This window comes from Oncorhynchus kisutch, linkage group LG15 (assembly GCF_002021735.2).
Source record: "Oncorhynchus kisutch isolate 150728-3 linkage group LG15, Okis_V2, whole genome shotgun sequence".
Lineage (NCBI taxonomy): Eukaryota > Metazoa > Chordata > Actinopteri > Salmoniformes > Salmonidae > Oncorhynchus > Oncorhynchus kisutch.
In genome coordinates this window covers 60,683,552-60,709,652 of record NC_034188.2, presented here as the reverse complement: position 1 = coordinate 60,709,652, position 26,101 = coordinate 60,683,552, and the positions used below count along the sequence as shown (strand labels likewise).

Genomic DNA, 26,101 nt, shown 5'->3' with positions numbered 1-26,101 from the left:
TTTCGATTTTATGTCAATTCATCATGTGTAAGAACTATATGAATATACATTTGTAAAATTGTATTATCATAATTTTTTTTTTACTTGTGCATAAGGAATATGATTTGTCCATTTGCAATATGATTTCATAGGAAGTCAAAAGTCAAAGTCAAAAGTCACTTTTTTTGGGGCCAAATACCATAAGAAATTTGACATGCTCAAAAATCCTGCAGAAATGCAAAATGGACTGGCCAGATGAACTCGGGATGGCCTGGCAGTGATAGTTGCTCCTTTCCATCGCTCATTGTGTTGACTTCATCATGTCCATTTTGTGATGTTTTTTCACTGTTGAATCATATTGCAAGTGTACGGGCATTTGCAATATGGTTCAATGGGCAGGTACCATCACGAATTTGTCATGCTATAAAAATCCTGCAGGAATGTGAAATTGACTTGCCTGATGAACACAGGATGGCCTGGCAGTGATAGTTGCTCCTTTCCATCGCTCATTGTGTTGACTTCATCATGTCCATTTTGTGATGTTTTTTCACTGTTGAATCATATTGCAAGTGTACGGGCATTTGCAATATGGTTCAATGGGCATTTACCATAAGAAATTTGACATGCTCAAAAATCCTGCAGAAATGCAAAATTGACTGGCCAGATGAACTCGGGATGGCCTGGCAGTGATAGTTGCTCCTTTCCATCGCTCATTGTGTTGACTTCATCATGTCCATTTTGTGATGTTTTTTCACTGTTGAATCATATTGCAAGTGTACATGCATTGTTGTGCAACTGGTAACCCAAAAATAAAAATATGGTGATTTCATTATGTCCATTTGTTTATGTTTTCTTACTTTTGCAAAGTCACTGGGCATTTGCAATATGGTTCAATAGGCAGGTACCATCACGAATTTGTCATGCTATAAAAATCCTCAAGGGATGTGAAATTGACTGGCCTGATGAACACAGGATGGCCTGGCAGTGATAGTTGCTCCTTTCCATCGCTCGTTGTGTTGACTTCATCATGTCCATTTTGTGATGTTTTTTCACTGTTGAATCATATTGCAAGTGTACGTGCATTGTTGTGCAACTGGTAACCCAAAAATAAAAATATGGTGATTTCATTATGTCCATTTGTTTATGTTTTCTTACTTTTGCAAAGTCACTGGGCATTTGCAATATGGTTCAATGGGCAGGTACCATCACGAATTTGTCATGCTATAAAAATCCTGCAGGAATGTGAAATAGACTGGCCCGATGAACTCGGGATGGCTGGGCAGTGATTCTGGTTAATCTCAGTCGCTCGTTAGGGTTGATTTCAGAATGTCACTTTGGTGATGGTACCTCACTGTTTAAACATATTGCAAATGGAAAAGAGTCACCAGCAAGTCACCGTCCGTCAGTCAATTAGATATCATTCTGACACCAAACTGATACAAACTGACACCAAACCCACTTTTTCCAACTCGTTTAGTAGCCAACTATCACATACTTCAGAGCTGGCCCAAAATTCACAACGCCTTCGGTTCAAACCATAAAAAAAACATAAAACACGTAGTTACGTTCTAGCTGCGGGTCCATTTCTTATGTTATGTGTAGGCCTAGCTGAGGCGACCCCGAATCCCAAGTTTCGGCTCGATCGGTCATTTGGTGTCCGAGCAAAACCCTAATTGGTGCTGAAAATCCACTTTTTTCCATGACTTGCTACGGGGTCCTTGAATGAGCTATCGGACAGATGTATAGAATCAATCTTTAGGATGTTTTTAACATACATCTTCAATAATATTCCAACCAGACAATTCCTTTGTCTTTAGAAAGGAAAAGGAACGCAGCTAACTCTCACGGGCACGCGCCTGACTGAGCTCATCACATTCTGCCAGACACCTGACTCAAACAGCTCTTATTCTCTACACATTCACAGTAGAAGTCTGGTTCTAAAGACTGTTGACATCTAGTGGAAGCCTTAGGAAGTGAAATCGGACCAAACTTTAAACTGTATATTGGATAGGCAAAGACTTGAAAACCTACAAACCTCAGATTTCCCACTAACTGGTTGGATTTTTTCCCGGTTATGCCTGCCATATGAGTTCTGTTATACACACAGACATCATTCAAACAGTTTTAGAATCTTCAGAGTGTTTTCTTTCCAAATATACTAGTACTATGCATACCTTAGCATCTGGGCCTGAGTAGTAGGCAGTTTACTCTGGGCACCTGATTCATCCAAGCTACTCAAAACTGCCCTCCCCCAGCCATAAGAAGTTAAAATCACATTAAATAGTTTCATCCTTATTCATTCATTTTATACAACAATTAGATGCAAGCCTCACAACTGAGACTCTTGTATAAAGAGAGTTATGGTAATGTGGCTCTATTGTCTCTCATGAGTTTCACAAAATTGTACAAAATGGACCAGTTCGTTGCTGGGTTCTTCCCTGACCATGTACAACCTCTCCAAAACATGGACATTGTTCAATTCTCATGTTCTGTGATGTGGAAGAGGTTCCTTTGTTCTCCTGTGAACCTCACTCCCTCTCTCCTCTAGCCATGAGGAGAGAACTCCTCTAGGAATTTATGACCTGCCTAACAGAGCCTGGGTGCAGGGAGAAGTATGAGAGGTGGTGAGAGAGAGAGGGTGATGGTGCAGAGAGAGGGGGATGGTGCTCGCTGTACCCAAAGAGGGCCACGTCATGACATATGGTACTCGGTAACATCCTAGTAACTTACAGGGAACTAGACAAAGGTTCCCCAAAGAACGTTCCCTTTCGACCATCTCGTGAGGTCCTGAAGACTAGTAAAGGGAAGTCTTGAGAACGGACTAAAAACTACCATCATGTGACATCCTCTTGACTATAATGAAATGTCTCCTTTTGGACATTGAATGTCTCATGGACGATGTCCGACACAAATAGGAACCTTTTTCTAATGTTCCCTAATGCACATCAAAATACAATGAAGCAACATGTAAATTATTGTAAATTATTGGTCCCATGTTTCATGAGAGGAAATGAAAGATCCCGGAAATTATCCATACCCACAAAAAGTAGATTTTCTCAAATTTGGTCCACAAATTTAGTTACATCCCATGTGCACCTTGTGCTGGGGACAATAAAATGCCACTCTAAAATGTACAGTTTTGTCACACAACAAAATACCACAGATGGCTCAAGTTTTGAGGGAGGGTGCAATTGGCATGCTGACTGCAGGAATGTCCACCAGAGCTGTTGCCAAATAATTGAATGTTAATTTCTCTACCATAAGCAGCCTCCAACGTTGTTTTAGAGAATTTTGATATAAATTCAACCGACCTCACATCTGCAGACTACGTTTATGGTGTGGTGTGGGGGCGAGCAGGTTTTCTGATGTCAACGTTGTGAACAGGGTGTTGGGGTTATGGTATAGGCAAGCATAAGCTATGGACAAAGAACACAATTGCATTTTGTCGATTGCAATTTGAATGTACAGACACACCATGACGAGATCCTGAGGCCCATTGTCGTGCCGCTCATCAGCTGCCATCACCTCAAGTTTTAGCATGATAATACACAGCCCCATGTAGCAAGGATCTGTACACAATTTCTGGAAGCTGAAAATGTCCCAGTTCTTCCATGGTCTGCATACTCACCAGACATGTCACCCATTGAGCGTGTTTCGGATAATCTGGATCGACATGTACAACAGGGTGTTCCAGTTCCCGCCAATATCCAGCAACTTCGCACGGCCATTGGAGAGGAGTGGGACAACATTCCACAATCAACAGCATGATCAACTCTATGCCAATGAGATGTGTTGCGCTGTATGAGGCAAATGGTGATCACCAGATACTGACTGGATTTCTGATCCACACCCTTACCTTTTTTTAAAGGGTCTATTCCCAGTCATGTGAAATCCAGAGATTATGGCCTAATTTATTTATTTCAATTGACTGACTTCCGTATAGGAACTGTAACTCAGTAAAATCTTAAAATAAATCAAATCGGTATACCTTAAAATAACGTTACACTGTGACCAAACCGGTATTTGTTCTGAACGCCCTCTTATGGTCCCGAGGTAAATGTCATGTTTTAATGTTCCTATAATGTTCTGACTATTGAACAAAGTCATCAGTGGGATGACGTCTCGCTGAAACCCCTAAACCAACATTTCCCAAACTTTGACCTGGGGACCCGAAAGGGGTGCACATTTTGTTTTTTGCCTTAGCACTACACAGCTGATTCAAATAATTAACTAATCATTAAGATTTGATTATTTGAATCAGCTATGTAGTACTTGGGCAAGAAAATGCACGTACACCACTTGGGGTCCCCAGGACAGTTTGGGAAATGCTGCCTTAAAGGGACCTAATGGGAACTTTGCCGAATGTCCTTAGGACATCCCCTGTTTGCTGGGTTAAAACATAAATAAAGTAAATATAATCCAATTAGTTTCTTGTCATAAACTCAATATAGATCCATCTCTATGGAGTAGTTACATGTTGACACTGAAACTACAATCCCATGTGAGCATACACTATGGTATATTTAGAGGCTACCAGGACAAGATATTGGAGCAGTCTCCTCTATCAAACAAGAAGGCATTTCATGGACACAAGTTTTTTCATTTCTTTCACACCTCCGAAGTCTGATAATGTACAGCTAATATCGGGATCTTTTCTTTATAAGAGTTTGAGGGAGGATGTGAATTTATTTTGTTAAAACTATTGTGTTTAGTCTGAGCCTAAACAGAATCATATGATTCACTCTTGAATTCATTCACATCCATACACGCTCAAGCCTTGCAAGAACTAAGACTTTTTGCATTGACCAGAGGAAGAAAATTAACAAAAGCTATGGAGAACTCAACCCAAGTCAAGTTATTTTATCTCTTTGGCTTAAAAGAGACATTTAACAACAAATCGGTATATTTTATCTTGTCTCTTATCACATACCTTCTCATCATCACTGTGAATCTGACTCTGATCATAACAATCATTCAGGAGAAAGGCCTCCATGAGCCCATGTATATCTTTCTGTGTAGTTTATGTATCAATGGATTGTATGGAACTGCTGGTTTCTACCCCAAGTTGTTACTGGACCTTCAGTCAGATGTTCAGGTGATATCTTATGGTGGATGTTTCACTCAAGCCTATGTAATATACACATCTGTCCTGTGTGAAATTTCTACTCTAACAGTGATGTCTTACGACAGGTATGTGGCAATATGCAGACCACTACTATATCATACCATTGTGACATCTTTAACTGTTAGAAAGTTACTCTTATTTTCTTGGTGTTGTCCTTTATTTGCAGGACTCATATCACTAATTTCAGCTGTCAGAATTCCTTTGTGTGGATCTCGCATTGATAAAATCTTCTGTGACATTCCGTCTATGTTGAAACATGCATGTTTACCCATTACAATCAATCCGATTTTGAACAAATGTATAATAGTGGTTAATGTTTTACAGATACTTTTCATTGTATTTTCTTACTGTAAGATTATAAGGAATTGTGTAAAGTCAGCTAAGGGAAGGATTAAGTTCACACAGACATGTGTGCCACATTTAATAACAATGCTTATTTTCGTCACAGTGACCCTGTTTGACACATTGCAAGGATGGAATAGTAATGTAAATATTACACTAAATATGCGTAATGCAATGGCCGTACAATTCCTTGTTATTCCACCTGTCTTTAACCCTCTCATATATGGACTTAACCTCCATCAGATTCGAAGTGCAGTTTTTAGAAAGTGTAATGCACATAAAACCATTGATGTGAGACATTAGTTACATTATCTAATGCTAATTTCCTGCATTTCTACTAATGCTGTACCCGTCTAACAAAAGGTTTGGTCGACCAAGCATAGTATTTTCTTTCGACCAATTGATTTGTCAACATTTTGTATTTTCCCATGTATAGACATATCCTATGTAGCTATGTATCTTACCATTTCTACCAATCTGCATGTCAGTTGTGATTTTCATTTGCACATTTTCGTGGAACATTTTTATTTAATTTATAATAGTCTTTGTATTTCAAAACAAATTCTGTGGTTAATCGACATTCTACAATCGTGATTTAAATGAAATTGACACAGATCTAAAAGTAACTTTTATTGCCACTGCCAACTATGTAAAAATAGCCTACATAAAGCCAACACATAAAAACATTGCAGCCAGCAGGTAGAAAATATAATGATAAAAATAAATATCCAATAAATCACATTGGCTACACATGGCCTGTCTGCAATGAACTATAAACATTCTATCAACTGGGTCAGGTCTTTTCTTACATTTCCACTGGATCAGAGCATTACATTTTTCCATTTCATGCCAAGTGATTACCTAAAGAGATAGAGGTGGAAATGTTGTTCAAATACTTTGAAGTACTATTGTCATTCTTAACTGATTCTATAAACAGACTTTGTTTACTTGCTGTTTGAGGTGAATAAAAATTACTTTGGGAAGCTAAACAGCTCATTAGTGGTGGGTTAAGACAATCAGAAATAATATCAGACATCCCCAAATGGGCACATTTATAGACCTACATTTGCCCGAAAGCCAGGTAGATTGGTCCTACTCTGTGTAATCAGGTGCACGTCCTCAACCAAAATTTACAGAAGTGTTTCAAACAAAAAACAATGAATAAATTGACAAAACTCGTAAATGGAATGAAATAAACAAATCTGGTTTCTCACAAGTGTTACATAGGTTGTGAGTTCTGCAAAACACATGTTTACTCCGACATTTAACTCTAATAATAATATATTCAATGAAATTACCATATCCAAATAAACATTGCATAGCAGACATTATGGTAATTAAGGGGAAATATGAACTACTACTGGTGAAATTTGTAATGGGGAATTGATAGACATAACTTCATTGTGTACATTGCTTGCTAAGAAACAATGAATATCCACAAAATGGCAGGAGAGAGCGCAATCCACATAGTCTTGGACCTTGGCATCCCTGCGGCCTCCGCTATGGATAAGTCCACTGAGACAGGCGCAAATCAGAAAATATATATATATTTGTGACTGCTTGACTAAAAAATGTTTTATGTTTTCATTACCCAGACCCTATCAAAGTTGTACAGTATACCCTTAATCTAGTAGTAAATCAAATCTAGTGATACATAATTTGACATTTCTGCCATCCATTGTAACATTGTGGGAGGATAACCAACCTTCCAATTAAGGTTAGCTGCTATAAATGCTATGGTTACACAGTTTCTTCTTAAAAAGCCTCCAGTATCAACATTTTCAAGCAAACAAAGATAGGGAAAGTGAGAATCTGTAGACATGCTGAGACAAAAGAACATAGTCTTTGCCAGAATTCAGCCAGCCTTCACACATATTCAAATATGTCCCCTTTTGTGTTTTACACCTCCAGCAGAATAGTTACATTTCTGAGTGCTTGATATTCAGTTTCACTGGCATATAATATGTTTTATGGATAGTCTTACACTGCAGTGATTTATGTCTGAGATTATATGAACATGACTGTGCATTCATCCATCATCATCAATAGTGTCTCCCATGTCTTCCTTTTGTTTGACATGTTTTGTGTCATCAGGAAAAGGGGAACAGCTTCTACTCCCCCACACTCTTTTACACCGCTGCTACTGTAGGAGAACATTCATGACTATGGGTGATTTTCCAGTATCTAGACTGTTCTCCCAGAAGTAGTAAGCAGATCTATTAATGGATAGACATGTGCAAGCAGAATAAAGGCAGAGCTCAGGTGAATGAACAGAGCTGGGTCAACATGGAGTTAATCACTAGACATGTAAAAACAGAACATACTGTATGCAGAAAATCTATGCCTTTGCTGTTACAGGCATGAGGGAAGTCATTACCTGGTCCTGTGACTAGCATTGAGACATGCAATTGCATTATGAATGTATGCCTGTGCTGTTGTAGGCCTGAGGGAAGTCATTGACTGGTCGTGTGACTGGCATTAGGGCATGTAGTTGTATTGTATATGTATGTCTGCTCCATTACAGGCATGGGGAGAGCCATTGTGTAGTCCTATGAGTATCATTGGACAGACACCTGCATTATGTGTATCATTGCTATGGATACGCCACCAATAGAATCTGTAAACAAGCAAGAATTGAGGCAGAAAGATAATGGTGGCGAGAGGCCACTGGGGTGTTAATCATCTACATAGAGGGGAGTGAACATGTGTGTTATCTGAAGGTGGAAACCTATAAGGCCTGAGGTTTGTGGCAAGAGAATTTAGTCGTTCCATGGAATTGCTCGGCTTTGTTACTTTCTGTAATAAAGTCTATTTGAATTGACAAGCTCCGGTATCTGAGAAATATTTTATTAAATATTTCCACGACTCTACTCTCTGTTGTTATCATCTATGCATAGTCACTTTAATAACTCTACCTACATGTACATACTACCTCAACTAACTGGTGCCCCAACACATTGACTCTGTATCTGTACCCCCCTGCTCTTTAACTTCTTACGGCTGAAATCCCGCTAACGGGATCTATATTACAACAGCCAGTGAAAGTGCAGGGCGCCAAATTCAAACAACGGAAATCTCATAATTAAATTTCCTCAAACATACAAGTATTTGACACCATTTTAAAGATGAACTTGTTGTTAATCCCACCACAGTGTCTGATTTCAAAAAGGCTTTACGACGAAAGCACACCAAACGATTATGTTCGGTCAGCACCTAGTTACAGAAAAACACAGCCATTTTTATAGCCAAAGAGAGGAGTCACAAAAAGCAGAAATAGAGATAAAATTTATCACTAACCTTTGATGATCTTCATCAGATGACACTCATAGGACTTTATGTTACACAATACATGTATGTTTTGTTCGATAAAGTTCATATTTATATCCAAAAATCTCAGTTTACATTGGCACGTTATGTTCAGTAATGTTTTGCTTCCAAAACATCTGGTGTTTTTGCAGAGAGCCACATCAATTTACAGAAATACTCATTATAAATGTTGATGAAAATACAAGTGTTATACATGGAAATATAGATAAACCTTAATGCAACTGCTGTGTCAGATTTCAAAAAAGCTTTACAGAAAAAGCAATAATCTGAGTACAGCGCTCAGACAAACAAACACATATATCTGCCAAGTTGGCGTCAACAGAAGTCAGAAATAACATTATAAATATTCACTTACCGTTGATGATCTTCATCAGAATGCACTCCCAGGAATCCCAGTTCCACAATAAATGTTTGTTTTGTTTGATAATGTCCATCATTTATGTCCAAATACCTCCTTTTGTTCAAGCGTTTAGCCCAGTAATCCAAATTCATGACGCGCGATTACTAGATGCAGACAAAAAGTCAGAAAGTTCCGTTACAGTCCGTAAAAACATGTCAAACGATGTATAGAATCAATCTTAAGGATGTTTTTAACATAAATCTTCAATAATGTTCCAACCCGAGAATTCCTTTGTCTTCAGAAATGCAATGCAACTCAAGCTTACTCTCACTTGAACGCGCATGGCCAACTCGTGGCTCTCTGCCAGACCTGTGACTCATTCCCCTCTCATTCTCCCCCACCTCACAGTAGAAGCATCAAACAAGGTTCTAAAGACTGTTGACAACTAGTGGAAGCCTTAGGAATTGCAATTTGACCCCATAGACACTATGCATTCGATAGGGAATGAGTTGAAAAACATCAGATTTCCCACTTCCTGGTTGGATTTTTTCTCAGGTTTTTGCCTGCCATATGAGTTATGTTATACTCACAGACATCATTCAAACAGTTTAAGAAACTTCAGAGTGTTTTCTATCCAAATCTACTAAGTATATGTAGCAGGCAGCTTAATTTGGGCACACTTTTCATCCACAATTCCCAATACTGCCCCCTACCCCAAAGAAGTTAATTCTTAGACAATAGAACCATACCTGCAATTGTATTGTGAAAAGACAGGACAGGAACACATCAGTCTCCAATGACCCATCTGACAAGTTGCTCTATATAGGAGCATGAAGAAAGGTAAAACACATATCCTGTCTCACATCCCCAATACATTGCTTGGTGCTTTCAGTGTTGACAGTACCAAAATACAACAACTCATGTACAAAAACACTGCAAACCAAACAAGTTACAACGTGAAATCACCTCCATCCCATTCAGATCTTAGAGGACCAAGTTACAATGTGAAATCACCTCCATCCCATTCAGACCTTAGAGGACGCGTAATGCAATGCCAGCACCAGTCGGCAGCTCAGTTAATCGTCTGCATCACAGAAAGGCCTGCTAGCAAGCAACAGCAGCACTTTTTAGCACTCTGTAAACTATATTAATTAACAACAATAAAACTCTGAAAGTTACATGTTTCAATAGTCTCACACTCCATTATAACAATATCTACAGCATTATCTGGTTTTCCTATGTGTACCCTTCTCAATGGCAAGGCTGTGCTCACTGAGCCTGTACTTTGTCAAGGTTTTTCTAAGGTTTTGTTCAGTAACCATGGTCATGGTTTCTCTCTCAGTGTTTTCTCGGAATGAGGAGAACGGGAGCTACGGGTAGTACCAGGGTGTTAGTAGGTGCCACAAGCACCCAGATGAAATAAAATACATTTAATGAAACAAAACCCGAAGATGTTAACACCATTCAACTACTATAGCTGCCTACCTAACATCAGCAGTCAGCACCAGTAGTGCAACAATTAAAAATATACACCAAAAGTAAAGTTCCTGGCGTTCAGAGGGATCTGACTCCTCCCTTCTGTCTGAACTTGGAAAATTCCTGTTCGCGGGCTTGGGCCACTGACCCCGATCCTGGTTGTTCTGTTCTGCGTTGTGTACTATTCTAAACATTTGAAGTTTGATGGAATAACCTTTTTAACTCTCCTACAAGGGCTCAACAGGTTTCTCATTAAGCTGTATGTCTGTGCACCGACAATGCTTATGAGTATCCGGCGCCGACAGAGATGGCCGCCTCGCTTCGCGTTCCTAGGAAACTATGCAGTTTTTTGTTTTTTTACGTGTTATTTCTTACATTGGTACCCCAGGTCATCTTAGGTTTCATTACATACAGTCGAGAAGAACTACTGAACATAAGAGCAACGTCAACTCACCATCAGTACGACCAAGAATATGACTTTCGCGAAGCGGACCCTGTGTTCTGCCTTTCACCCAGGACAACGGAATGGATCCCAGCCGGCGACCCCAGAAAACGACTTTGAAAAAGGGGAAAACGAAGCGGTCTTCTGGTCCTCGCCAATGTCCAGTCTCTTGACAACAAGGTTGATGAAATCCGAGCAAGGGTAGCATTCCAGAGGGACATCAGAGACTGTAACGTTCTTTGCTTCACGGAAACATGGCTCACTGGAGAGAAGCTATCGGAGACGGTGCAGCCAGCTGGTTTCTCCACGCATCGCGCCAACAGAAACAAACATCTTTCTGGTAAGAAGAGGGGCGGGGGCGTATGCTTTATGGTTAACGGGACGTGGTGTGGCCAAAACAACATACAGGAACTCAAGTCCTTCTGTTCACCTGATTTAGAATTCCTCACAATTAAATGTAGACCGCATTATCTACCAAGGGAATTCTCTTCGATTATAATCACAGCCGTATATATTCCCCCCCAAGCAGATACATCGATGGCTCTGAATGAACTTTATTTGACTCTTTGCAAACTGGAATCCATATATCCGGAGGCTGCATTCATTGTAGCTGGGGATTTTAACAAGGCTAATCTGAAAACAAGACTCCCTAAATTTTATCAGCATATCGATTGCGCAACCAGGGCGGGAAAAACCTTGGATCATTGCTATTCCAACTTCCGCGACGCATATAAGACCCTGCCCCGCCCTCCTTTCGGAAAAGCTGACCACGACTCCATTTTGTTGATCCCTGCCTACAGACAGAAACTAAAACAAGAAGCTCCCGCGCTGAGGTCTGTTCAACGCTGGTCCGACCAATCTGATTCCACACTCCAAGACTGCTTCCATCACGTGGACTGGGATATGTTCCGTATTGCGTCAGACGACAACATTGACAAATACGCTGATTCGGTGTGCGAGTTCATTAGAACGTGCGTTGAAGATGTCGTTCCCATAGCAATAATTAAAACATTCCCAAACCAGAAAGCGTGGATTGATGGCAGCATTCGCGTGAAACTGAAAGCGCGAACCACTGCTTTTAATCAGGGCAAGGTGACTGGAAACATGACCGAATACAAACAGTGAAACTATTACCTCCGCAAGGCAATCAAACAAGCGAAGTGTCAGTATAGAGACAAAGTAGAATCTCAATTCAACGGCTCAGACACAAGAGGTATGTGTCAGGGTCTACAGTCAATCACGGATTACAAAAAGAAAACCAGCACTGTCACGGACCAGGATGTCTTGCTCCCAGGCAGACTAAATAACTTTTTTGCCCGCTTTGAGGACAATACAGTGCCACTGACACTGCCCGCAACTAAAACATGCGGACTCTCCTTCACTGCAGCCGACGTGAGGAAAACATTTAAACGTGTCAACCCTCGCACGGCTGCAGGCCCAGATGGCATCCCCAGCCGCGCCCTCAGAGCATGCGCAGACCAGCTGGCCGGTGTGTTTACGGACATATTCAATCAATCCCTATCCCAGTCTGTTTTCCCACATGCTTCAAGAGGGCCACCATTGTTCCTGTTCCCAAGAAAGCTAAGGTAACTGAGCTAAACGACTACCGCCCCGCAGCACTCACTTCCGCCATCATGAAGTGCTTTGAGAGACTAGTCAAGGACCATATCACCTCCACCCTACCTGACACCCTAGACCCACTCCAATTTTCTTACCGCCCAAATAGGTCCACAGACGATGCAATCTCAACCACACTGCACACTGCCCTAACCCATCTGGACAAGAGGAATACCTATGTGAGAATGCTGTTCATCGACTACAGCTCGGCTTTTAACACCATAGTGCCCTCCAAGCTCGTCATCAAGCTCGAGACCCTGGGTCTCGGGCCCCACAAGGGTGCGTTCTGAGCCCTCTCCTGTACTCCCTGTTCACCCACGACTGCGTGGCCACGCACGCCTCCAACTCAATCATCAAGTTTGCGGACGACACAACAGTGGTAGGCTTGATTACCAACAACGACGAGACGGCCTACAGGGAGGAGGTGAGGGCCCTCGGAGTGTGGTGTCAGGAAAATAACCTCACACTCAACGTCAACAAAACTATGGAGATGATTGTGGACTTCAGGAAACAGCAGAGGGAACACCCCCCTATCCACATCGATGGAACAGTAGTGGAGAGGGTAGTAAGTTTTAAGTTCCTCGGCGTACACATCACAGACAAACTGAATTGGTCCACCCACACAGACAGCATCGTGAAGAAGGCGCAGCAGCGCCTCTTCAACCTCAGGAGGCTGAAGAAATTCGGCTTGTCACCAAAAGCACTCACAAACTACTACAGATGCACAATCTGTATCACCGCCTGGTACGGCAACTGCTCCGCCCACAACCGTAAGGCTCTCCAGAGGGTAGTGAGGTCTGCACAACACATCACCGGGGGGCAAACAACTACCTGCCCTCCAGGACACCTACACCACCCGATGTCACAGGAAGGCCATAAAGATCATCAAGGACAGCAACCACCCGAGCCACTGCCTGTTCACCCCACTATCATCCAGAAGGCGAGGTCAGTACAGGTGCATCAAAGCTGGGACCGAGAGACTGAAAAACAGCTTCTATCTCAAGGCCATCAGACTGTTAAACAGCCACCACTAACATTGAGTGGCTGCTGCCAACACACTGACTCAACTGCAGCCACTTTAATAATGGGAATTGATGGGAATTGATGTAAAATATATCACTAGCCACTTTAAACAATGCTACCTAATACAATGTTTACATACCCTACATTATTCATCTCATATGTATACGTATATACTGTACTCTATATCATCTACTGCATCCTTATGTAATACATGTATCACTAGCCACTTTAACTATGCCACTTTGTTTACATACTCATCTCATATGTATATACTGCACTCAATACCATCTACTGTATCTTGCCTATGCCGCTCTGTACCATCACTCATTCATATATCTTTATGTACATATTCTTTATCCCCTTACACTTGTGTCTATAAGGTAGTAGTTTTGGAATTGTTAGCTAGATTACTTGTTGGTTATTACTGCATTGTCGGAACTAGAAGCACAAGCATTTCGCTACACTCGCACTAACATCTGCTAACCATGTGTATGTGACAAATACATTTTGATTTGATTTGAGTATGGATTTCTGTATAGTGGCATCCGATATTTCATTAGCAGCAAATAAATGTTCCTGTCACGCCCTGACCTTAGTTATCTATGTTTTATGTATTATTTTGGTCAGGTCAGGATGTGATGAGGGTGGGTATATGTGTTTTTGTCCTGTCTAGGGTTTTTGTACATCTATGGGGTTTTGTATGTCTAGGTATGTAGGTCTATGGTGACCTGAATTGGTTCCTAATCAGAGGCAGCTGTTTATCGTTGTCTCTCATTGGGGATCCTAGTTAGGTTGCCCTTTTGGTTTGGTGGGGTATTGTCTATGTGTAGTTGCATGTCAGCACTCGTTCTATATAGCTTCACGGTCGTTTTTTAGTGTTCTTTTTATTAAAAGAAGAATGTAGTCGTATCACGCTGCGCCTTGGTCTCCTCTATACGACGAATGTGACAGAATAACCCATCAAACCAGGACCAAGCAGTGTGAAAAGGAGGAACAGCGCTCAATGGGGAGATGGACCTTGGAGGAGATATTAGATGGAGCAGGACCCTGGACACAGCCGGGGGAGTATCGCAGTCCTAAGGAGGAGCTACAGGCAGCGAAAGCGGAACGGCGATACTACGAGGAGAAATACCGGAGAATAGAGGAACGGCGGTGATATGAAGGTACACAGCACGGAAGCCCGAGACGCAGCCCCTATAATTTGAGGAGGCACATGAGGAGATTTCATGAGTCAGGTCAGAGACCTGAGCCTACTCCTCGTGCTTACTGTGGGGAGCATGTTACTGGTCAGGCACCGTGTTATGAGGTAGAGCGCACGGTGTCTCCAGTGCGCTATTCTAACCCGGTGCGCTCTATTCCAGCTCCTCGCATTGACTGGGCTAGAATGGGCATCCAGCCAGGAAGGAGGGTGCCGGCTCAGCGCTCCTGGTCTCCAGTATACCTCTTTGGGCCGCGATATCCTGTACCGGCTCTGCGTACTGTCTCCGGTGAGTCTACACAGCCCAGTGCGTCCTGTGCCAGCGCCCTGTCGAAAATAAACATCCAGCCGGGACGGGTTGTGTCAGCTCTACACTCCAGATCTCCAGTGCGCCTCCACAAACTAACCCTGGCTCAGATGACCATGCTACCATTGCTAGATTACGGAGACATAACTTATAGATCGGCAGGTAAGGGTGCTCTCGAGCAGCTAGATATTCTTTACTATTTGGCCATCCGAATTGCCACCAATGCTCCTTATAAGACACATCACTGCTCTCTATACTCCTCTGTAAACTGGCCATCTCTTGTCGTGGAAATTTCCTTAATTACCAAATGATGAGAGAGCAAATCACACGCCAGTCAGAGTTATGCTTAATCTTCACCTTTAATATTATTTAAGCTTTTGCAATAGCATTTTGACTTTCAAAAGTTGAGTGGTCAACATGATGGCAACTGGGATCCTTTATAGCAAAGATCCCCCCCCCCCCTAGACGACATGACAAACCACAGGTATTAGGAACTTACACAAAGAAAGACTTTTCTTCAGAGAGGAATATCCCCTAGCCAGACAGAATTGGCTATAAATTATCATTCAGTTTGGTCTCCTAAACAAAGCTCTTATCTCGTCCTTGGTACAAAATGGTACCAAGACATTACCCCCACCCAATGATATATATCAAATTGTCATTTTAGATACCCCCATCCTAAATACAACCAATTCTGGACAAGCTCACGGAGAGGAAAGTGAGCCTCTAGGTCAAGATAGAATGGTTCCAGACACTGCCATCCTCCTCTCCCCGATGGGAGAAGTAGGGAGTGACTGGCACACACACAGTGGAGCCAAGAGATAATTGGTTCCCCATCAATCATCCCTTCACATGGTTTAAAATATATGTTTACACATGATGACACCTTGACCTCTCCCCTCTCTGCGGCCCAAGTAACTTAGTCCTGACAGAGAACAGAACTGCAAATGGCCACCACTATAGTACAACAAAATACATTCTTATGAGAAATAACTCATAAGCATATCATGAAAATAAAACATCTTATCTATGTTACCCAACTAATTCTGATTAATCCCCAACACTCTGTATACCCGTTGCAAGACCCACTGGTTGATGCTTGTTTATAAAACCCTCTTAGGCCTCACTCCCCTATCGGAGATATCTACTTCAGCCCTCATCCTCCATATACAACACCCATTCTGCCAGTCACATTCTGTTAAAGGTCCCCAAAGCAGACATGCCTTCATCGCTTGTCTTTTCAGTTCGCTGCAGAAAGCGACTGCAACAATCTGGAAAAGTCACTCAAACTGGACAGTTTTATCTCAAACTCTTCATTCAAAGACACTCTTACTGACAGTTGTGGCTGCTTTGTGTGATGTTTTGTTGCCTCTCCCTCCTTGCCCTTTCTGCTGTTGTCTGTGCCCAGTAATATTTGTACCATGTTTTGTGCTGCTACAATGATGTGTGGTCATGTGTTTCTGCCTGCTATGTTGTCTTAGGTCACTATGTTTTGTTCTCTTGTCGTGATGTGTGTGTTGTCCTATTTACATTTTTAATCCCAGCCCCAATCCCAGCAGGTGGCCTTTTGATAGACTATAATTGTAAATAATAATTTGTGTACCTTGTAAATGTGGCATTTCTTTCCTCAATGCATTTGAGCCAATCAGTTGTGTTGTGGCTACTTTGAAGAATCGAAATAAATATATTTTGATTTAACACTTTTGTTCACTACATGATTCCATAATTGTTATTTCATAGTTGTGATGTCTTCACTATTCTACATTGTAGAAAATAGTAAAAATAAAGAAACCCTTGAATGAGTAGGTGTGTCAACTTTTGATTAGTACTATATCAGTGACCCTGGAAAAATGATCAAAATATAGTATTTGTTATTATCAAGGAATGATCTGGACATTTTTAGGACAGAATATTATATCTAAATAAGGCAACAGGTTTATCTTGTATCCCTGGTAGTTGGTCTTCTGATACATCTCAATTACCAAAGCTAGTCATCTGTCAGATAGTTGGCCTTCAGGAAAACATGACATGAATCTGCATTTCAGACAGAATATACTTTGTCAGAATATACCTTGTACACTCTTCCTGGATTACTGAGCCCTTCCAGCCTTGACCTGTCGTTTGCCTTCCCCCGTGGTTGTAATAAACTCTTGTTTCTACACTGTCTGCATCTGGGTCTTACCTAAATGTGATAGTATCTTCTGGCAAAACTGTCAATTTAAGTAAGGAATTCAAAATAATGAACTTCTGGGTTTTTTCTTTGCATGATAATTTATTACATTTGTAAAGTGATTATTACACACATTTGTAAAGTGATTATTATACAATCTCAAATTGCATAAAATGTGTATATATATCCAAATCATGACACAACAAAGTCTAGGAGGAAGGGGAGGTTTATATAGAGATGAGTCTTAAGGCCTGCTGCAAACTGAATGTTCCTGTGTATTAATCTTCACTCAAGAGTTTCAGAGTGTCTTACCATTATCTGGTCTTGTAGTTTTAACCATTTATAACGTATTCAGCTGGAACCACTTCACACACTGGCAGCAACCCGGCTTGTTTTGGTCTAAGATGTGAATTCTTCAGCGAATCCTTTTAAACACTTGGGGCAAAAGTGTCACTATGTTTGGCATAATGTCTGTAATCACGTGGGCATGGTTACTGACTGGATGAACGTTACATGAAAAATAACTTTACATGAAGGCCAAGATACCATTTAATCTTAGGTCCATTTAAGGCAGCGTTTACAAAACTCTGTCCTGGGGTGCACAAGCATTTTTTTGCCCAGCACTACATAGCTAATTCAAATAATAAAAGCTTGATGATTAGTTGATTATTTGAATCAGCTGTGTAGTGCTAGGGAAAATAACAAAACATGCACCCCTTGTGGTCCACAGGTCAACGTTTGGGAAATGCTGCTTTAAGGGTTTCAGCGAGACGTTATCCCACGGATGTTCTGAGAACATTGTAGGAACATTAAAACATGACATTGTTCTTTTGCCCATCTTGATCTTTTCTTTTTATTGGCCAGTCTGAGATATGGCTTTTTCTTTGCAACTCTGCCTAGAAGGCCAGCATCCTGGAGTGTGCTTTTCTTTCAAAAACAAGGACATTTCTAAGTGACCCCAAACTTTTTCATAATAGGGTTGAAAAGTGGTAGACATTATTAGAAAGTAAATTAATAAAAAGGTAACGTGGAAGATGTGCAGTATCATATCTGTATTGTATACTCACAAATATACAGCCAAAAAAGAAGTTCAGCAAAGAGGCTATATGTGGTGTGCAAGTGTTAAAACCTCTTAAGAACACATTTGTGTTTACAATGATGGCCTAGGAACAATGGTTTAACTGCTTTGTTCAGGGGCAGAACGACCGATTTTTACCTTGTTAGCTCTGGGATTCTAACTAGCAACCTTTCGGTTACTGGCCCAACGCTCTAACCACTAGGCTACCTGCCGGGGTTCATGCTGGGGTTCGTGCAGATTTGAAGTCAACGACGTTCAGAATGACACTGAAGATAAATAAGAATGAATTAATTGACTGTGACTGATGTAAGAGATCTGTATATATTTAAGAGTTAATTCGGAAAACTCATTAAATAAACTTTTTCCGTGGTGCCCCAGATTACTACTTAATTAATTGTTATATGGTTATTTAAATAGCATAATAATTAAACGTAGTTAATTGATTTTATAAAATAACAGTCAAACACATTAATGACAGCAAAGACACTGGTGCGCGTCCTTACTCAACATTGACAGGAGAGTTTCAAACAAAAAACAATGAAAAAAATTGACAATGAAATCAACCAAAACTTGGTTCTCACAAGTTTATCATAGGTTGTGAGTTCTGCAAAACACATGTCCACTCCGACATTGAGAACGGTAAATTACTGTAATAATAATATATTCAAAGCATTAACAGAAATTACTGTAACCATATAAACATTGCGGATTAATAATTATGATAATTAACAGTAAATATAGGCAACTACTGGTGATATTTGTGATGGGGAATTGATAGTGTCGTGGAAATTTCCTCTATTTACCAAATCATGGGAGCAAACCACACACACACGTCAGAGTTAGTTATAAAAGTCCATCTTTAATTATATGAGCTCTATCACAATCCTGTGACTCTCAGATAAATTCAGTGTCTCTCAGTGAATTCTCTGAGAGCCCCCTTACAATGCAACTGAGTTCCTTTAATAGCAAAGACACACATAGTCAGACAGCATAGACATAATTCATCGTTCCGCTTCCTCTCCTTTCCCAAACCCCAGAACCATAAACCAAATCCTCCATATCAACAGGCATATATCAAATTGTCATTTAGATACAACCAACTCAAAATACAACCTCCTGGACAAACTCACGGAGAGGAGAATGAGGCTGTAGGTTAAGATAGAAACAACATTAGAGGGAGCATAGAATGATTCCAGACACTGCCACCCTTCCTTTCCCCAAAAGAAAAAGGTAGGGAGTAAAAGATATGTTTACACATGATGACACTTTGACCTCTCGCCTCTCAGCTACCCATGCAACTTAGTTTTGACATAGAACAGATAACTGCAACCTCGCCACAGTATTATACAAAAATACCATTCTGATGAGAATTAACTTACACACATTAGATGAATATTAAACATCTTACAAATGTTACCAACAAATTCTGATCCTTCCACGACAATAGACAAAGCCAACCAATGCACACAATGAAGTTATGAAACAATAAACAGCCACGAAATGGCGGGAGAGAGCGCATTCTGGAGAGAGACGTGCCTTGTGCGTCTGAGCCACAATCCCCCATATTCTTGGCATCCCTGCGTGGCATCCCTGCGGCCTCCTCAATGAGACAGGCGCATATCAGTGTCACATGTACCATTAAAAAATATACATATTTGTGACTATTTGACAAAAATAAATGGAATGATTTCAATATAGACCCCTTTTGTCTTACAATATTCCTGCCGGGCGGCAGGGTAGCCTAGTGGTTACAGCATTGGACTAGTAACCGGAAGGTTGCAAGTTCAAATCCCTGAGCTGACAAGGTACAAATCTGTTGTTCTGCCACTGAACAGGCAGTTAACCCACTGTTCCTAAGCTGTCATTGAAAATAAGAATTTGTTCTTAACTGACTTGCCTAGTTAAATAAAGGTAAAATAAAATAAAAAATATGGCACTCAGAATGTGGAGGGTCACCGCCCCACCATCCCCAGTGGAAGTTCTGCCCCTGCCTATCGCCATCTTCTGTGATTTACAAATATTACAAGAATAGAGTAATTGTAGCACACATCCAGATCAGGAAACCACTTGAAGGCATCCCAAATGGCACCCTATTCCCAGTATAGTTCACTACTTTTGACCAGAGCCAAAGTAGTGCACTATAAAGTTTATAGGGTGAAATTGATAGAACAAATCTGTGACTCTTTATGCAGTTAAGAACTTTCTAAAGAAGAACAACAACATGGAAATCTACTCTTTCAATTTACAGTATATTATTCCCACTGGAAGTATAGTCTTAATACTGTAAACAAATACATTCTGTTAGTAATGCATGTGTTTACACAAATCCCAAATGTTGTTTTGTTGGTTAATAACTTGTGATAACGCATCTATGTGCGTATAACCGGGCCTCCTCAGTGTATCTCAAAATAAATGTATATTCACGACCACTTCGGAAGAAAATTCATTGTTTCATTGATGCAAAAACAATAATATGAATGTAGAAAGTATGGTTGAATATAGGCTACACATTTAGAGTGATATAACATGCATAAACAAGATACAAGAAATACTGTAAAGAAAAATCACATTGTGAATTTCTATTTAATTTAATCACTACATTTTTTATAATCCTTTGACATATACTGCTCAAAGAAAATAAAGGGAACACTTAAACAACACACTGTAACTCCAAGTCAATCACACTTCTGTGAAATCAAACTGTCCACATAGGAAGAAACACTGACAATACATTTCACATGCTGTTGTGCAAATGGAATAGACAACAGGTGGAAATTATAGGCAATTAGCAAGACACCCCCAATAAAGGAGTGGTTCTGCAGGTGGTGACCAGACCACTTCTCAGTTCCTATGCTTCCTGGCTGATGTTTTGGTCACTTTTGAATGCTGCCGGTGCTTTCACCGCCACCACATTCTAGTGGTAGCATGAGACGGAGTCTACAACCCACACAATGGCTCAGGTAGTGCAGCTCATCCAGGATGGCACATCAATGCGAGCTGTGGCAAGAAGGTTTGCTGTGTCTGTCAGCGTAGTGTCCAGAGCATGGAGCCGCTACCAGGAGACAGGCCAGGACATCAGGAGACGTGGAGGAGGCCGTAGGAGGGCAACAACCCAGCAGCAGGACCGCTATCTCCGCCTTTGTGCAAGGAGGAGCAGGAAGAGCACTGCCAGAGCCCTGCAAAATGACCTCCAGCAGGCCACAAATGTGCATGTGTCTGCTCAAACGGTCAGGTCCACAGGTGGGGGTTGTGCTTACAGCCCAACACCGTGCAGGATGTTTGGCATATGCCAGAGAACACCAAGATTGGCAAATTCGCCACTGGCGCCCTGTGCTCTTCACAGATGAAAGCAGGTTCACACTGAGCACATGTGACAGTCTGGAAACGCTGTGGAGAACGTTCTGCTGCCTGCAACATCCTCCAGCATGACCGGTTTGGCGGTGGGTCAGTCATAGTGTGGGGTGGCATTTCTTTGGGGGGCTGCACAGCCCTCCAAGTGCTCACCAGAGGTAGCCCGATTGCCATTAGGTACCGAGATGAGATCCTCAGACCCCTTGTGAGACCATATGCTGGTGCGGTTGGCCCTGGGTTCCTCCTAATGCAAGACAATGCTAGACCTCATGTGGCTGGAGTGTGTCAGCAGTTCCTGCAAGAGGAAGGCATTGATGCTATGGACTGGCCCGCCCGTTCCCCAGACCTGAATCCAATTGAGCACATCTGGGACATCATGTCTCGCTCCATCCACCAACCCACCACAGACTGTCCAGGAGTTGGCGGATGCTTTAGTCCAGGTCTGGGAGGAGATCCCTCAGGAGTCCATCCGCCACCTCATCAGGAGCATGCCCAGGCGTTGTAGGGAGGTCATACAGGCATGTGGAGGCCACACACACTACTGAGCCTAATTTTGACTTGTTTTAAGGACATTACATCAAAGTTGGATCAGCCTGTAGTGTGGTTTTCCACTTTAATTTTGAGTGTGACTCCAAATCCAGACCTCCATGGGTTGATAAATTCGATTTCCATTGATCATTTTTGTGTGATTTTGTTGTCAGCACATTCAACTATGTAAAGAAAAAAGTATTTAATAAGAATATTTCATTCATTCAGATCTAGGATGTGTTATTTTAGTGTTCCCTTTATTTTTTTGAGCAGTGTACATCCACAGGGACACCTCCAATTAACTCAAATGATGTATATTAGCCTATCAGAAGCTTCTAAAGCCATGACATAATTTTCTTGAATTTTACAAGCTGTTTAAAGGCACAGTCAACTTAGTGTATGTAAACTTCTGACCCACTGGAATTGTGATACAGTGAATTATAAGTTAAATAATCTGTAAACAATTGTTGGAAAAATTACTTATGTCATGGACAAAGTAGATGTCCTAACCAACTTGCCAAAACTATAGTTTGTGGAGTGGTTGAAAAACAAGTTTTAATGACTCCAGCCTAAGTGTATGTAAACTTCCGACTTCTGTATGTACAGATCCTTGCGACATGGAGCTGTGCATTATCATGCTGAAACATGAGGTGTGGCGGCGGATAAATGGCATGACAATGAGATCTCATCATGGTATCTCTGTGCATTAAATTTGGCATTGATAAAATAAAATTCTGTTCGTGGCCATAGCTTATGCCTGTCCATACCATAACTTCACTTTCACCATGGGGAACTCTGTTCGACATCTGCATACACCTCACCCACATGACGCCAAACACGCTGTCTGCAATCTGCCCGGTGCAGACTTCTCCAGCATGCCAGTGGCCATCGAAGATGAGCATTTGCCCACTGAAGTCAGTTACGACGCTTAACTGCAGCCAGGTAAGACCCTGGTGAGCACTACGAGCACGCAGAGGAGCTCTCCTGAGACGTTTTCTGACAGTTTGTGCAAAAATGGTTTAAACCTGCAGTTTCATCAGCTTTCCGGGTGGATGGTCTCAGACGATCCCGCAGGTGAAGTAGCCGGATGTGGAGGTCCTGGGCTGGCATGGTTACACGTAGTCTTGGAGTTGTGAGGTTAGTTGTACGCACTGCTAAATTCTCTAATTCAGTGTTAGAGGTGGCTTATGGTAGAGAAATTAACATTCAATTATCTGACAACAGCTCTGGTGGACATTCCTGCAGTCAGCATGCCAATTGCACATTCCCTCAAAACTTGAAACATCTGTGGCATTGTGTTGTGTGACAACACTGCACATTTTAGAGTGGTCTTTTATTGTTCCCAGCACAAGGTGCACCTGCATAATGATCAGTTCCTTGATATACCACACCTGTCAGGTGGATGGATTATATTGGCAAGTGAGAAATGCTCACTAACAGGGATGTAAACAAATTTGGCCACAAAATTTGTATGGAATATTTCTAGGATATTTTATTTCAGCTCATGAAACATGGGACCAACACATTACATGTTACATTTATATTTTTGTTCAGTATATTTTAAAGTAAAAAATCTGAATCTCAGCATCACTCTGTTATCAGGGGGAATTGCCCTGTACCAATCCACGCCACTTGTCAGTCAGCATGGCTCAGTATTGAACAGAATGCTGTCATTTCATGCCCAACCCACCTTGTGGAGAGCTATCCTATAATAGGTTTTAATTTCATCCTTTTGCTTCACTACTCATATTGTTTAGCAATGACTATCAAATTCATTCAGTTTCGAACTATCTTTCCAACCAATAGAAAGCAGCTGGTCATCATCTTCTCTTCGTGACAAATGTCCTTTGCACAATGCCTTTATATAGCGTCAAAGAAATTAGAGGAACTCTCAGTACAACTAAGGATTTAGTTACGGGGTGATGTCATGGTTACCTGCAAGAAGTGCTTTGCAAAGAGGAGAGCCAAGGTAATTTACTTGGAACAGAATGGACTCCTGTATCTCATGTCTCTGACTGCTGATCAGAGAACAACTTCACCACCACGTATTCGTGATAGTGGACTTGCATGGTAAAATGGATGGAGATAGAGAAAAGGTTTAAGATAGTACTCATTTATTTTAACGGATTGTGCCAGCTCAGCGCGTTTGGTCTCCGGTGCGCCGCTTCGGCCCAGGGTATCCTGCGCCGGCTCTGCATAATGTGTCTCCGGGGAGCTGCGAGGGTTCAGTTCGCCCTATGCCTGCGCTCTGCCCGTGCCGGGCGAATGTGGGCATTGAGCCTACGGGAGAGGTGCGAGTGTTAAGCACCAGATCTCCAGTGCTCCCCCACAGCCCGGTTCGACCTGTGCCTGCACTCTGGAGGGGCCGGGCTAAAGTGGGCATTCAGCCTGGAGGAGTGGTGCCAAGGCTGCACACCAGAGCTCTAGTGCTCCCCCACAGCCCGGTTCACAGCCCGGTTCATCCGGAACCTCTTCCACGCACCAGGCCTCCTGTAGGTCTCCCCAGCTGGTGGACTCTATGGCAGCCCCACGTACCAGGCTGTCTCTGTGTCTCCTCCCTCCAGAGGCGCCCTTCAGTCCGGAGCGTCCAGAGGCGCCCTTCGGTCCGGAGCGTCCAGAGGCGCCCTTCGGTCCGAAGCGTCCAGAGGCGCCCTTCGGTCCGGAGCGTCCAGAGGCGCCCTTCGTTCCGGAGCGTCCAGAGGCGCCCTTCGGTCCGGAGCGTCCAGAGGCGCCCTTCGGTCCGGAGCTTCCAGAGGCGCCCTTCGGTCCGGAGCTTCCAGCGACGTCCTCCGGTCCGGGGCTCTCTACAAGGGTCCCCAGTCCGGGGTCGGCGGCGAGGGTCCCTGCTCTAGAGGTGCCACCTAAGTGGGCCAAGCCAGAGGTGGAGTGGGGTCTAAGTCCCTCACCAGAGCCGCCACCGCGGAGAAATGCCCACCCAGGCCCTCCCCTATAAGTTCAGGTTTTGCGGCCAGTGCCCGCACCTTTTGGGGGGGGGGGGGTACTGTCATGCCCTGACCTTAGAGCTTTTTATGTCTCTATTTTGGTTTGGTCAGGGTGTGGTTTGGGTGGGTATTCTATGTTCTTTTTTCTATGTTTTTGTATTTCTTTGCTTTGGCCGGGTATGATTCTCAATCAGGGACAGCTGTCTGTTGTTGTCTCTTTTGCCCACATGGTTTTTGTAGGTAGTTGTTTTCTGTATGGTTTAGTTTCCTTACAGAACTGTTCGTTTTCCTCTTTGTTATTTTTGTTCAAGTGTTTAATAAAATATCATAAACACGTACCACGCTGCGCTTTGGTCCAGTCATTTCCAGGAAGAGGATCGTGACAAATGCAAACAAAAAAACCTGCGTCTTCTTTTTTTTCATTATCTTTGAAATGCAAGAGAAAGGCCATACATTAAGATAGGAGACTATATCTTCCACATATACATTTATTAATTTACTTTCTAATAATGTCTACCACTTTTCAATCCTATTATGTAAATGTTTGGGGTCACTTAGAAATGGCCTTGTTTTTGAAAGACAAGCACATTTTTTGTCTATTAAAATAACATAAAATTTATCATAAATACAGTGTAGACATTGTTAATGTTGTAAATGACTATTGTAGCTGGAAACGGCTGATTTTTTATGGAATATCTACATAGGCGTACAGAGGCCCATTATCAGCAACCATCACTCCTGTGTTCCAATGGCACGTTATGTTAGCTAATCCAAGTTTATAATTTTAAAAGGCTAATTTATCATTAGAAAACCCTTTTGAAATTATGTTAGCACAGCTGAAAACTGTTGTTCTGAT

General features: G+C 41.9%; 1 protein-coding gene across 1 annotated transcript; it reads left to right on the top strand.

The window, feature by feature from the left end:
• Nucleotides 1-4,761: 4,761 nt before the first annotated feature.
• LOC109904809 (olfactory receptor 6N1-like) lies at nucleotides 4,762-6,589 on the top strand. Its single transcript, XM_020501943.2, has one exon. The coding sequence runs from the start codon at nucleotides 4,811-4,813 to the stop codon at nucleotides 5,747-5,749; it is 939 nt and encodes a 312-aa protein (XP_020357532.2). The 5' UTR covers nucleotides 4,762-4,810; the 3' UTR covers nucleotides 5,750-6,589.
• Nucleotides 6,590-26,101: the final 19,512 nt, after the last annotated feature.